General features: G+C 42.8%; 2 protein-coding genes and 1 long non-coding RNA gene across 3 annotated transcripts; 2 read left to right on the forward strand and 1 right to left on the reverse strand.

Moving 5' to 3' along the window:
• Positions 1-1,285: 1,285 nt before the first annotated feature.
• Positions 1,286-6,030, forward strand: fgf7 (fibroblast growth factor 7). Its single transcript, XM_056608672.1, has 3 exons — positions 1,286-1,624; positions 5,455-5,561; positions 5,676-6,030. Exons 1-3 carry the CDS (start codon positions 1,339-1,341, stop codon positions 5,889-5,891), a joined length of 609 nt encoding a protein of 202 aa, XP_056464647.1. The 5' UTR covers positions 1,286-1,338; the 3' UTR covers positions 5,892-6,030.
• Positions 6,031-9,874: 3,844 nt separating this feature from the next.
• On the reverse strand, positions 9,875-11,402 carry LOC130404070 (uncharacterized). Its single transcript, XR_008904168.1, has 4 exons — positions 11,290-11,402; positions 10,464-10,537; positions 10,027-10,109; positions 9,875-9,929 (listed from the first exon to the last, which is right to left on the reverse strand). It is a non-coding gene; the product is annotated as an uncharacterized LOC130404070 (long non-coding RNA).
• An 83-nt stretch (positions 11,403-11,485) lies between these two features.
• Positions 11,486-14,462, forward strand: dtwd1 (DTW domain containing 1). Its single transcript, XM_056607495.1, has 5 exons — positions 11,486-11,629; positions 12,664-12,966; positions 13,208-13,345; positions 13,713-13,980; positions 14,116-14,462. The coding sequence occupies exons 2-5, from the start codon at positions 12,724-12,726 to the stop codon at positions 14,343-14,345; spliced, it is 879 nt and encodes a 292-aa protein (XP_056463470.1). The 5' UTR covers positions 11,486-11,629; positions 12,664-12,723; the 3' UTR covers positions 14,346-14,462.
• Positions 14,463-14,834: the final 372 nt, after the last annotated feature.

Raw genomic sequence — 14,834 nt, forward strand, 5'->3', positions numbered from 1 at the left:
ACTTTCAGCGTCCGTGCAAATAATGGTAGAGGACTTCTGAGTGCAGCACCGAGTAAAAGTCCGCCCTTCTAGATGTTTCTAGCTCCCTCTCATGTCCAGTGGGTGAGTGGCAGAGAGAGTGAGGCAGAGGGTGTTCCTCCACTTCAGCTCACCAAGGGACAGCTGACTGGCTGGGATCTAATTGCTCTCAAGTGAGGTCAGCAAGAGGCATTTATCTGAGTAGAGTCCACAACAACAGTGGAAGATGCACAGTCTCAGCCTGCCAGAGTCAGGGATCCATCCATGGGGAGTAGCAGAGTCTCTTCACGCCTGCCTACAACACCACCAGCAGCAGCACAAGTGCCGGACTAGCTCTGCCACCAAGCCTATCACCATACAACCGAGAAGCCTACACAATAGGACCTTTCGGGGGGCGAAAGGAATACACCTCATTCAGCTTCCACCATCACTACCGGAGAATGTAAGTTATTCAATGTTGAGGGAAGGTGGGTGCTAGGGGGAAAGTGGCAGGGGTTTGTGGTAGTCAAAATTGGCATATTGATTCAAGAGATTGTTGTTTTGAGACTTTTGTGTATATGTACATTTGAGACTGCATACACGTGTACATGTGGCTTAGGTTAAAGAGGGGATCACAGTCCAGACCAGACAGCTGCTTCCCTAATACTCCAAGACATAGCAGTGTTCAGACTAAGAGAATGATATTACTTTTTTTTTTATCTAATAGTATTAAAAAATGTAAATAATAATAAAAAAATACAATTTGATATTTCATGTTTATTTACCCATGGTACTTGACCATTCTTAAACAAGCCCTTAAAGTGGTAACTTCAGCAGCAAACCAAAAGTCCTCTCTCCACACTTGTCGGTGAACAGTCAGTCAATGACATGTGCCCTTAATCCTCCTATTGTCTCCACAGCGACTGACTGCAGGGTTTCTCTAGACATTATGATCTCCGCTGTCGGGATCCAGTCCTCAGAGAAGGGATCTGGCAACACATCCAGCGCCTGAGGAATACACAGAGCGAGAGAAGTCCCCCCCGTTCCTTCATCCATCTCCCCCGTCCCCAGCCCTCGGCTAGGACCCAGACAGCCCAGCGTCTGTCTCAGTGTGGCCAGCGGGGCTCCCTACTGCTGGGAGAGGAAAGGGGGGTAGGGGGGGGGGGGGGGGGTGTGGGGGTGTGGGGGCAACGTAAGGTCGCGATTCAAGAGGTCACGGGTCGCAGAGCGAGGGCCTGGGGGACGCGGGTCAAAGGGAGCTGGTGCAGCGTACGGATCTCGACCCCCCCCCCCCCCCCGTTTCAACATGTCCTCCGTGGGGGCCCAGCACGTCGCGGTATAATGCGCATATGGATGCTGTCATGGAACCTGCCAAAGCTGCTCTCGGGACTGTGCGTGCACGTGGCCCTGCTGCTGGGCAGCGTGTGCGTGGCCTTTAGCGACCGCACGCCGGAGCAACTGGCCGCCCTCATGAACTGCTCCAAGCACGAGCGGCACGCCAGGAACTACGACTACATGGAGGGCGGGGACGTGCGCATCCGCCAGCTCTTCAGCCGCACGCAGTGGTTCCTCACCATCGACGACGACGGCAGCATCAACGGCACGCAGGACCCCACCAACTGCTACAGTAAGAACCCTCAGTCTCTATTAACGCTCTTCGCGATTGAATGCAGTCTACTCCATATGCTTTACATATATATGTGTAAATATAAATATACATATCAAATGATTGGTTAGAGGCCAGCACTTGTGGTGCGTTTCAGCTTTAAAAGGCATCTGACGGTATTCGGTCCCAGGTAGTGAAGGCAGATGGGTTGTGTCAGCCGGACCTGAGCTCGGAGGTGTTTACACTGAGTCAGGGCCGGGGCTCGGGGCCCATGACAGCAGCACGTGGGAGGGAGTTTATCCACACTTTTAATGGGTCGTATGTCTGCATTAGAGAAGCACAAAGTGACTGGAGTAAAATAAAGCAGGTGTGGGCTTTGGCCTGCCTAATCATAACACCATCTAAACATAGGCTGTAATGAAGTGAACGGAAAGGACTCTGGAAGGCTGGGGAGAGCCAGGGCTCCTCGGGAGTGAAGCACTCACGGGCCCCAGGGAACTGCCGCTGGCTCAAGGGTTAGACCCACGTCGGGAGGGGTTAGACCCGCTGCCTCAGACTGACGTCTGGGAACAGAGATGTGGTCGACGGAAATAGAAATAGAAAGAGTTATCACGCGTGCGTTGAAAATGTGCAGTTGCCCCCAGTAGCATCTCACACAAGCATGATTAAGGCAGTGTGTGTAATTCATAATATAGATACCGCCAGCATTAACTAGAATGAGAATGCATGGCAGCATCTTATAGAACAGTATCACTTCCACCCAAAAAGAAACAATACAATCCATGAACGTAAACAGACCCAAGACCACTGCTCGGTGCCTAGTTACATAATTGCAGTATTTAGTACACAAATATACTTTAGAGCTACCAGTGTTTAAAAGTGTCATTAATATGGGCTATGATTGAAGGTCAGAATGAATTTGTAATCGGTATTTAACATTCCATCGTCGCCGAGTGGCTGTGTGTTGGCATCTTGGCATGAACGATAAACCCTGGCATGATTGGAAAAGCAGAGGCTTGCATAACAATTGGCGATGAAAGGCAGAAGGAACGATACACGCAGATGTGTCTGAAGATCTCATGCAAAAATCACAAAGAAATATGACTGATGAGCCTTTGAAGAGACCCTCAATCGAGCTTGCATGCAGGATTTCCCAAGTGTAGGCACGCACATGGACACAGACACACACACACACAGAAACACACACACACAAACACACACACACACAAACACAAAAACATTTCAACTTTTGTACCTTACACAGACAGCAGTCCCTGGGGCTTATATGATAAATAAAGCAATATAAAGGCCTACTTCCAGTAAGACTGGATATGCACAGATACAGATGTTTCAGAGTTCAGTGTCATAACCCACGGGGATTTGCAGAAACTTCTGAGACACGTTAAAGTCTTTCTCCTTTTTTTTTAATTTCCCTGTTTTATTTATGCAGGCCATTATCCAACCGAAAGGAGGACAAATCCATCAGATAAACAACGTGCTACAAAGTATACACAGAGTGGAGCTGTAGCAAGCCTTGTTATGATTTATTTGAGAACAGTCTGCTTAAAAAGCTGTTGGCCAGAGCGGAGGGGAAAGTGCATGGGTGCTATCAGTCACTGCAGATAATTCCCCACTTAATGTGTACCGGTAAATATGGTCTCGGGACCACATAAACATCAGCTAGATATGAGCTTTAATATTGATGTATCACATGCATGTCTGTGTCCCGTGTATGACATGACAACGATAATAATCAAATTCATCAGAAAAATTGTCTGGCCCAGAAATAAATACTCTCAGCTGTCCCAAAATGATCTGAAAAGACGCTAGTGAAAAAAGGAAGGCTGGAGGGGACCTTGTTTCACATAACAGCGTGACAAATCCACATGACAACTACAGAGGCCAGGCAATTTGTGCCAGAGTCCACTTCAATGATACTCATTTCACAAGATTGGATCTCACGCATCTGGGAGTGAGAATTTTCTGCAGCATGTTGTTTTGGGTATGATATAACAGAGTGGTGGTGGAAGCAAATTTGATGAAAAAACGAATCAATCAAAGGAACACAGTTTCAGCTATATTTTATGGATAACTGTGTATTTTCTTTATGTTTCTCATTTCAGGAAAGGGATGGTTACAATTCTTAAATCAACGTTGATTGTGCCAAATAATGAGCCGTGAATAAACTTTCTCAAAATACATTGGTTAGGATATAAATATTATCCAACAAAAGTTTATTTCTTGCATATATCACTTTTTATCAGGAGTAATAGGAGAATCCTGTTATTTTTGCATGATCCAAAAACCACAGCAATGTGTAGTCTGTTGTCCAAGGAGGAAATAATTAGGAATCACCCGTAAATGGTTTGTTTACCCCAAGCTGGCTAGCAGAATAAAGGCAAATCTTTCAATACAGAGAAATCAAGAAAATGTGCCAATGACATGGCCTTTCTGCACCCAGCACCTACAAAAAACAATAATTCGAATGAGAAATGTGCTGTGACAGAACTATCGAAAGGCACCCCTGGAATATGGTGTGTGTGTGTGTGTGTGTGTGTGTGTGTGTGTGTGTGTGTGTGTGTGTGTGTGTGTGTGTGTGTGTGTGTGTGTGTGTGTGTGTGTGTGTGTGTGTGTGTGTGTGTGTGTGTGTGTGTGTGTGTGTGTGTGTGTGTGAAATGAAAGAATTCTTATTTAAAACTATAGGTCTCATCCCCTCCAGAACCATGACAGAATGGTCTATGGTCAAATGGTACAGATTTCAAGGCTTGAAATTATGAAGTGAGAAAAAAAAAGAAGAACTTTATGCATGGCTTAGAGAAAAATATCAAAATGACATATTTCAAGGTGTAAGATTGCAATTCAAATAACCGTTCTGGCTTTGATTGCATGAATTGTGCAAAGGCTATCTTTACTAATATTGATTACTGTTGCTGATCCCTCTGTCTGGCTCTACGTTTCCTTCATACAGGCTCAACCGCTGAATCTGTACTTTTCATAGTATATGATTGATCTTTTTAATAAATAAGTACGGTAGTTGAAACCAACTTAGGCTTGAAAGGAAAAAAACGATTTGAGGTGATGTAGCTCCTGGGAAGGTGAATGACTAATCGGCTGCTCAATCATCAATCCACATTGTTTGAATTGCTAGAGGAACACGCATGATTGTCCTGAAAAATGAAATCATCTCATGTCTTTGTTTGATTCACAGTAATTAATATCATACTTTGAATATATCCTTTTTTGGATATTCTTTGTTGACATGATGATAAATCATTATAAAGGTTAATAATTAATATGACTCAATATTAAATCAATTGATTAAGGTGCTACTTGCCTGGTCCCAGAAAGAGGACCAGGCCGTTAACATTCTCATATTAATGACCACATGCCATTTATTTTACATGCATCTCCAAGCAACAACAAACAAAACAGTTCAGCAACTATTTGCCCCCCCCCCCCCCCCCCCCCCCTCCCCTCCCATCAGTATCGGAGTGCAGGCAGCGGAGGTAGCGTGCAAAGCACATGGAAGGAGGTGGTTTCCTCGATCCCAGGAGAGGGAGGGCGGGAGGGACGGAGGGAGGGAGGGCTGGGGGTAATCTGTCTCCCATATGTGGCGTAGCGTGGGCTGTGGTTTGTGTAATGGCCACCCAGGCCAGTTAACAAGGCCTGAACAAAGCCAGAGGGGCCGCAGACTGATTAAGCACAGGAACTCCCAACTCCCTTTTTTTCCTTCTCTTTTTTGTTTCCTGAATGGAGCTGTATGTTTTTGTGAATGCCCTGTGTAGCGACCTGGGAATTGCTTGTCTGCTATTTCTAATGACGACTCTCCGCCACTCTGTCTGTCCTGGCAGGTGTCCTGGAGATCAGAACAGTGTCCGAGGGGGGAGTGCTGGCCATAAAAGGGCTCAAGAGTCAGTATTATATCTCAATGAACAGGACTGGGCAGCTCCAAGGCAAGGTAACAGTTGACCTTTTGAAAAAAATACAAGGACAATTTTGTAACATTAACCTTTTTGCAACCAAATGCTTTCCAAGAACTCATTGTAGGATTGAATTATTTTTTGCTTCGCAGAGGAACTACAGTGAGAACTGCAACTTCAAGGAAGTTTTCCTAGAAAACTACTTCAACGCGTACTCCTCTGCCAAGTGCACTCGGAACGGCAAGGAGATGTTTATCGCGCTGTCGCAGAAGGGGAGGCCCCTGCGTGGAAAGAAGACCAGGAGGGAGCACATAGCGTCCCACTTCATCCCCATGAAGTGCCGGGAGGAGGAGAGGAGGGTGGACTGACCCCGGAGGGGCCGGTGACGGACGCGCGGCAGCATCGCTGCTGCAGGACTTTCACCGTCACCGGTGCGGTATCGCATACGCAACCTGACGCCAAGCTTGTCTGAATATATAAAACATCACTGATTTGGTTAGCATTGCATTACACTCTCGGTTGGGGGGGGGGGTGGCGGGGGTGTTGGGGGATATGTTGTCCTGATTTATTTAGGAAACAAACAGGTGTGAAGTGTGCCATCCTGCAAACTACATGACAGTCCTGTTCTGTTCAGCATCTCCACTCAAACAAGTATTGAAGCATCCTGTTGGAAATAAAATACAAATATTTCCACGCATCACTAAATTTATAGGAATAGTATTGTTCTGTTCTATTATAAACAGACACGTTTAACCAGTCAAGACTAAAATTTAAGAGCATCTATGCATTGTCACCAGTGATATATAACTACAAGACAGATATAGCGTTTTCTCCCTCAAGAAACCAGGCTTGCCCAATGAGTGGAAGCAAGCTGGACTTGACTCTTCATGGCACAGGTGCGTTGAACACAAGTGATGGATGGGAGAGGGTATTCACTGAAACGGTTTTCCAAACTGTAGATTAGTTTGTTGAATTGTGGTTTATGCCTTTGCAGACATTATAAGCTGCTAACAGACCACGTCTTGTTTATCAAAGTGTGATGCTTCCTAAAAAATATATATGCAATAAAGCAAGAATATTCTGCTGCTCAGAAATGACCCAGATTAAAATACTTCAGTCAAAACATTTTAAATATTATGTTACGCCGTCTTTCTTTCCTCATCACAATTATCGACTAGCCTATATATAACATGGTTCAGAAATGTGTATTCTGACCTATAAAGAAACAAATATTTATTTGAGGAGAGCCCTGTCTGTCATATCTGTTTAAACATTCCAGGTCTTGCCAACATATATGATCACACTCAAGTCCAAAAGTAACATGTACTGAGTAAACCATCCATGTATGCCCCTTTTCATTCTCAACAGGTGACTCTCTTCAACTGCATGATATCACTGCAATATCTCCATACTGCCATATAGCATTATGTTATCTGGTTGTAAGTTATTTGTTTTATTTATATAAAAAGAAAAGATCAGTTACATGGTGTAAGTTTCATTTTTTTAACATGTACATTTCCCTACCTGGATAATTAGTTGCCATTTAGATTAAATTCATTAGATGTGTTAAAGGGAAATTATATATTTAATTTATTAACGAGGATGAGAAAAGAGAAATTGGAGCCGGGAATATTCTCCAATTAATATTGACACAAATATGTATGCATTTTTATATCTATATTTACATTTACATTTATGTTTAGGGCATTTAGCAGATGCTTTTATCCAAAGCGACTTACAATAAGTACATTTGTCAGAAGAAGTTAAACAATATATCGCTGTCAGTACAGCAAAGATGTTCATAGAACCAAGTGCAAGTACTAACAATCGCTAGGCTAACCCATTCCCCGTGTACAGCAATGATAGCAGGTACTGCAGATGCTACACAATTAAGTACTATGAATAAGTGCAATGTAGATTAAGTGCGTACAATAAGTGCGTACATGAAGTGTCAGGACACACAACATACAATGGTGGCCGGTAGGGGCTGGGTAGCTATGCAGAGTCGAGGTGAACTCTGAACAGGTGAGTTTTGAGCTGGGGTGTGTGGCTTTATATTTATTCACAAGTTAATTTACTCTACACGTTTAACTACATCGTTAACATTCATAGCATTGACAACGTGGTGAAGTCAAACCATGATACCAATATTCTAATACTAGTACACTTAGTAATAATAATACTAATTGTACTAGTATCAAAACATTTACTATTATGACAATTCATATAACACATGAATTAAGTGACTAAATAAATATAAGGATAATCTTGATGGATCTTTTCTCAGGACATATATGGTGATAAGAGGATTTGGAAAACATCTCGATGCAGTTTCTAAAGCAATGTACTTATCTTATATCTCCTTTGACTATAAAAAAACACAGTGTACACCAAAATAATGCCATTAAATTGAATAATCAATCTGATGAGCGCATAAGGTACAGTAATACTGCAAGCCTCCGGGATTAGTCATTTATCATGTCATGGCAAATTTAAAGATATTGTTGACAGTCAAGTGTTATATTATCATATGTTTATGTTTTAGTGAGTGAAGCCTGAGTGCTATCACAGTGTAGGCCACTGCTGCAGACTATCTGGCAGGCTGCCAAAACTCTCTCTCACACACACACACACACACACACACACAAACAAACATACACACACACATGCCTAGAGAGCACTTTATGGGTTCACATCTGGCACAGAGAAACCCTGCCAGATAAAGAATGACTCATGTATCGAGTGAAAACCCCTGAAATACAACATCGGAGAAAGGTGAAGGCTTCTGACAAGTCACGCAAAGTTAGTCTTAGCAGATCATTTGTAACATGCCGACGATGTAAACACGTTTCAGACTCAAGGCTGTGTCTTCCCGAGGGAGCCAAGCAAGGCTGCAGCCAACAGAAGCTCACAGGAACCCCTCCACAGACACGTAGCAACAGACGGCAGCATGCAAGCCGTTGGCCAGTCTAGGGCATTGTACACACCCACGGCTCTATAGTCTGCAGAGCTAAATGATCCTCCTCACAACAAACTATCACGTATCAGCAACAGTGGCAGAGATCAAGGACTACACCTGTAGGAACTTGGGGCTAAACAGCGAGCATTATGTACAACCTTCGTGTGCTGCACAGTAAAACATCAGAGGTGGGCTGTGAATTTGCATATGTGTATACAAGGTTCAGTCCACATATCGGGGCCACATGCGTCCTGTAATTTAAATAGCGTGTGGAGACACGAGGCAAAGGAGAGGTTGGGTTGTGGTTTTTGGATGCAGAGGTGTGAGTGAGAGGAGGTGGGTGAGTGTGTATTTGTGTAGGATCCATTAGTAGGTAGGAGAGCAATGCATAGTAGTGGGAGACTGAACTTGATGCAAAACATTTTCAGGGGCTGTAAACCTTGATTACCCCAGAAGAAATCTGCTGTTACGCAACCAAGGGAATTCTGTGTTTTCAGCCTTAGCACGGAATCCTCATTTCCCCAGACCAGGAGAAAAAAAGAATAACTTAGCGGTGGTTGCGGGTGGATGGAGGAGGGGGGGAAGCCTACCCCCCCCCATAGCTCTCTGCCATTTCACACGGCAAATGAAAACCATGCATAGATATAATCTGTCATCTGTTACACACGCACACACGCACACACACGGACACAAATCGATCTGAAAGCAGAGATGTCAAACAAAGTTATCCTTGCATGCCTGCAGTTTGAAAAAGGATTTGATCAAATAATATTGTTAGAATAATAGTGCTTCTCATGTTTATAACCCTCTCAATATCATATATTTTTTATTGTTGAGGTATTGTTATCGTTATTATAACTTAAATGATCAGTAATTACTAGTTATTATTAACTGAAAAGAGAAAGCCGAAATTATTATTATTATTTGCCGAAATTAATAGATTATTCTCACAGCACATTTAACTCACTAATAGATGACGGTTTGCTATGCCATATCTAACAAATTATACAAAAATAATCGTATCTACAGCCTCTTTAACCAACTTTCAACTTTGATTCTGCTGCTGGAGAAATGGAAGATAGCTTGTGTGCTGCAGAGGTGCGATTCTGCCCATAGCTCGCTGGGTTTTATTGGCATATTAGATAGGGAGAGAGGCGTAAGACAACACCATACCCCAAGGGCTCCCTGACAGCTCCAGTAAACTGACTCCATGGAATGGATCTAAATAAATGGTGGGCCACACCATGCAACTGTCCAAAACTGTTCGTAGACTCTTGAGCTAAATTTTTTCTGGTATGAGTTAGTTATATACATTCTTTTTAAATGGCATGTGATGAGCTTATGGATTCTAGGCTGCAGAATCTGCTGAACACTGTGCTTTCATATGACTCACCATTCAGTCAGTTTCTTGCACGGTGTATTGATTCAGCCAGCTCAGACTCCAACTCTGCCAAGAAAACCTTTTTCGACTTTAGAAAATGAAATTAATGATTTGAGAAAAACCCATGAATATAAAATATGTGATATTGAAGACTGATTCTTACCGGAGGTTCAGAGAGAAACGAGATCTGCTGAGTCCTTTTTGAAGCGGTTCCACTAGGAAATGCACCATTGTGTCTCCGGGCATCTTAAAAGCACAAATGTAGTTCCAAGGTCAACAGGTTGATCTCCTTGATTACCAGCACTTGCCCTACAACATCAAAATCCTACTAGTTGTTAAAAAAAAAACAGAAAATAGATTTTTTTAATATAATTTTATAGAAGAAAAAACGGCTGTGCTGTTTTTTCTTTTAAAAATCGGCATAACACAGTTTGAAGATCTCGAGCAAACAATATAATTTGAAGAGTTGGGCCAAAAAACGGAATACCTCTTTATTGACAGTTGGGATAGATGCACATTCATATCTGATGGGTGAAGGCACTTTTCTGGAATGTTTAGGGGAGGTCCTGACTGTAAAGTTGTGATTCACATTGAACTTACAGAAGAGGGCATCTGTAAGCATCCAACGCAGAAAAGGAAAGGTCACTATGAGGAGTTTCCAGATGGAACGCTGCCTATGGAAATGATATGCAAGAACAACCTCACAGCTAATGTGGTTAAGTAATAAACAAGGTGTGTCTCATTAGTCTCAAAGCCCCAAGGAATCCAAGACCACCATACACAGAGAGTTCTTACACGATAGCCTACACATCTGTGAGCCGTCTGAGTGGGTGCGTGATCTTGACTTTCATAAAGTGTGTGACAGCACAGGTATCTTTGAAAGTTAACAAGTCTGTTTCACATCACGCTAATCACATCGGGCTTCAAAGAGAAAGGGGAGGGAATGCGTACTTGGACTAATAAATAAATAATACACCACTTTGTCTTCATTAACCTTGTTTTTGTATTGTTGAGCCAAGACTTCAGCAATGGGTCATCTGTGTATACACAGAATAATGCAAGATAACTTTTTGTGTGCTTCCCAAACGAAATAGTTGCAGCACAAAAAAAAGTTTTCCAACAGTTGGACAATAGCTCGTAAAAGGGATACTTTATAACCCAATATCTCAAAAAGAAAGTGGATAGTGCTTCATGATGAGAACAAAGTCAACCTGAACCTCAACGTGAAATATTGTCAAAGGTTCCATGGTCCTCCTAGTCTACTGTGGGAGCTATAGGCTGGTACACACAGAAGATACATGTGCGCATGAGATGAGGGTCAGTTGCTATTCAGTTCGAAATATATGTTATATTATCAAATATTACTTTGTAAAAGAGTATATAGAAAAAAATATATACAGGAAAACCCACATTAATAGGACAGTACCTGGTAACTTAACAGTACAGCTGCTGCAGGTCGTGCTATTACTTGTGTAACTGAAACAGAGTGCAAGTAACATAAATCTAAACAGCGTGTATCTAAACGGAATCGCCCTCATGCCGAGTTAATTTGGGCAATATTTCTTTAAATCGGTGACGTTGCTGGTCAACGGTTGCCAACCAATGGCGGCAACCAAAAGAGGAGAGACTTCCGGAGTAGCGGAAGACGCACGTGGACGCATCCGATGTTTACGTACAGCATCCACGTCAACGATTGTACATATGCTAACTTCTCAGCAACGTTTCATTGACCAAAGCATTGATAACATTTCCATGTCGATAACAGTGTGAGTAAAGGCATTTCGTATATTTTCGGTCTGTAGACGTGAATGTGTCCACAGTTTGTTCTTAGTCTCCGGTCAGGTTATGTAACGTTAGTTCCGCTAAAGTGTGTTATTAGCCTACATAAGTGCCTCCTTTGCCCCGTGTGAAGATGAACGAACACACGTCGCTAAGCAGTGACTCTTTCATTGCCGTGGATGGTTGGGGACGAACATAGACTTGGCTTTTAATCATTGATCTCCCATGTCTAAATAGTTATCTGAAAGTAGTGCCCACTGTATCCATGGTTGTGTCATAGCGTGAAAAGAGTGGGTACTTTCATATAAGCTATTGGACTTTTATCAGTCTTTAAAATACCACTTTACTTTCGTCCCCAGCCACCCACGGTGGGGACGTTGTGTGAATCCATAGCGATGTGTGTTCATGTTCATAAGGAGTTCAGGTGGCACAATGGAAAACCCAGAGTTATGAGGTTATCAGGGAGAGGTCCATAGATAATAATGCCAATGAAATGACTGCTATTTGCATTATAGAGATGGCTGACAGTGAAAGGCGTTAAATAGGTTGTTTTGGAAAATTCCACTTAACGAAATTTATGTTGCTCCGTAATTTTGTAAACATGGGGCTTCAGCGTAATCTATTTATCATAATGATAACCTACCGCAAGCGAACCGAGTCCGGACTAAAGTGATAAAAGGGTTTACTTTGACTGAAAGAAGCTCCTGAGTGCGATGCATCGGTTGCAGAGAAGAAGGAATATTTTCCCTTCATTGTCATCCGTGTCGTGTTTTGTAAAGTGATCAATGAGTTTATATACAGCTCTTTATAAGTATTTAGTCAATTTACCTTTATTATAAACGATTTGCTCAACCCAACCATTTGTCTTGATTGCAATCAGAAAATCATCACATGGTATTCTAACATTTTAACTGAGAGGCGGAGAGAAGGCTGTGTGGGAAGCAATGTGTATTGGAATCTTTCCTTCATGTCGTTTATTTGCTATCCTTAATGTTGTCTATATTGCACCATTTTATTCCAGCTATCGGTGTTGACATCCTCACATCATAACACGGTCAGACAAGGGCTTCTAAACCAAACCATGAGCTGTTTGGACCAAGACAAGCCCCTCTATCTGAAGCAACCCTCTAGTGACTCCTCTATAACACACAAGCCTGCCGTGCAACCTCTACATGGATTAAAATTGGCATCGCACGCTGTACTGGAGAAAGCGCAGCAGTGCGGCAGGTTAAAATGCGCCAAATGTGGGAGATCACGAATGTTCTTTTGCTACACATGCTACTCATTAGTGGGTGTCAGCCAGCAAGAAATCCCCTCCATCAAGGTCAGTAGAAGTTTAGGGTTGACTTGATTGTTCCTCTGTATACGATATGCTCATTGGCATCAAGGAGTACACTTTGTCTGGGTTTACAACCGTTTTATTTTCATAAAGCAACCTGTTATTGAATTTTGGAAAAAGCTGTTATTTTGACCACATTTCTGTTATTTTACTTATTATTACATAAGATCAATTATGACATATTTATGTCATAAGCTTGACTAGATTGTTACTATGTGTTATTAAGCTTCCAGTGAAGATAGACATCATCAAGCACCCCAATGAAACGGATGGCAAGAGCACCGCCATACACGCCAAGATACTGGCCCCCGATGATGTCAACATATACACCTACCCCTGCATCCCTGACTTTGAAACCGACCAGGTGGGCATAACTCTTTACTCCTCATAGACTGACTCCCGGGTCTAAGTGCATGTGAAGGAGACTGGCAGGAGTGTAACATTCATTGCAATTCAATTCCCTGGAATTCTTATTCATAAAGCTTTAGGGTTTGTTTCCCTCTGTTCTAAATACGTTTGTAATAGCTGCAACTTGGTATCTTGTTATTAATGTGAAATGTTTTCCCTGTAACTGTGGTTATCCTTTTCATAATTGTTTCTAGGTTCAGTGGGTTTTAAATGTGTTCATATGCTAACTTTCCACATATCGAAGTACTTAACATTACAGACTATACCGTGTGTCTGTTTCAAATAGTTTTAGCCTGCCTTTCCATCGTATGTCTTCTCTCTAGGTTGTTTTGGTTTTTCCAGGGCCAGGGTCAGTCCCAATGCAGGACTTGGTGCAGCATTTGAGGGACAGCTTGGATTGTGAGCCATCCCCGAAAAGGGCTAAAACTGAGGAGACACAAGGGCCCACACACGATGCCCATGACCCAGGGTCGGCGGCCCCAGATGGGGCCACGGCCTCGGAGCCAAGGGCGTGTCCCCTCAAGAGGGTGGTTGTCATCGACAGCACATGGAACCAGACCAACAAGATCGTCACAGACGAGCGGCTGCGAGGTAATTGTTGGAGATGTTGGCATTTGTGAGATGTGCACTGGCAGTCATCACAGGGTAGGCTGTGTAGCATCGGCTCACGCGATGTTGATGTGGGCATGCAGGCTGACACACGCTGCTGTGTTTCTCACCCCTAAGGCCTGCCCCGGGTAGAGCTGAAGTCCAGGAAGACGTGTTTCTGGCGCCACCAGAAGGGCAAACCGGAGAGCTACCTGGCCACCATTGAGGCCATCTACTTCTTTCTCAAAGACTACCACGAGCAGTGCCTTGCTCAGGAGTACAGCGGGGAATACGACAACCTCCTGTTCTTCTACGCCTACCTGCACACACTCGTCAACAGTGCCAAAACAGCCGCGGGAAGAGACTGAGAAGTTCAATGAGAAAAGAGATAAGAAAACTCAACAGTGGACATTATAGAAGGGTCTATTTACAGATTGCAAGACAGTTTGATATTGTAAGTAAATCATTGTCCCTTTTGGTCATGAGCGACTTAACTTATTTTATTTTGTAAGTGCCAATTTATTAAATCGTCAGTCTATCATTGGTATGATTTGCTGTGACACCCATGCATCAGATTGTAAAGGATTGAACATAAAAGCCTGTCCGATTTGAGAGCCTAATCAAACCAATAACAGTGGATATGAAACCAAACAAGGTAACTAGCAGCTAAGAAATATCGAGCTGTTAGGAAACGAGGCAAATGTAGAATCATTGCATATTTTAAAGGACATTAATGATTTATGAGCTATTTAAATATACAGTGGCCTAACCCTTCATAAATATATGGCCAGTTTATTTTCCATTTAGTTAAAATAAAGACAATGCATTCTTTTAGGTTATATTTCTTTCTCATTTTG

This window comes from Gadus chalcogrammus, chromosome 14, assembly GCF_026213295.1.
Source record: "Gadus chalcogrammus isolate NIFS_2021 chromosome 14, NIFS_Gcha_1.0, whole genome shotgun sequence".
Taxonomy (NCBI): Eukaryota; Metazoa; Chordata; class Actinopteri; order Gadiformes; family Gadidae; genus Gadus; species Gadus chalcogrammus.

Excerpts from the sequence above, each read along its gene's own strand:
- fgf7 (XM_056608672.1), top strand. The coding sequence starts at position 1,339 with ATGCGCATATGGATGCTGTCATGGAACCTGCCAAAGCTGCTCTCGGGA. Across the intron at positions 1,625-5,454 it reads GGACCCCACCAACTGCTACA|GTGTCCTGGAGATCAGAACA; the intron begins GTAAGAACCCTC and ends CTGTCCTGGCAG. Across the intron at positions 5,562-5,675 it reads CTGGGCAGCTCCAAGGCAAG|AGGAACTACAGTGAGAACTG; the intron begins GTAACAGTTGAC and ends TTTGCTTCGCAG.
- dtwd1 (XM_056607495.1), top strand. The coding sequence starts at position 12,724 with ATGAGCTGTTTGGACCAAGACAAGCCCCTCTATCTGAAGCAACCCTCT. Across the intron at positions 13,346-13,712 it reads CTGACTTTGAAACCGACCAG|GTTGTTTTGGTTTTTCCAGG; the intron begins GTGGGCATAACT and ends TCTTCTCTCTAG. Across the intron at positions 13,981-14,115 it reads CACAGACGAGCGGCTGCGAG|GCCTGCCCCGGGTAGAGCTG; the intron begins GTAATTGTTGGA and ends CTCACCCCTAAG.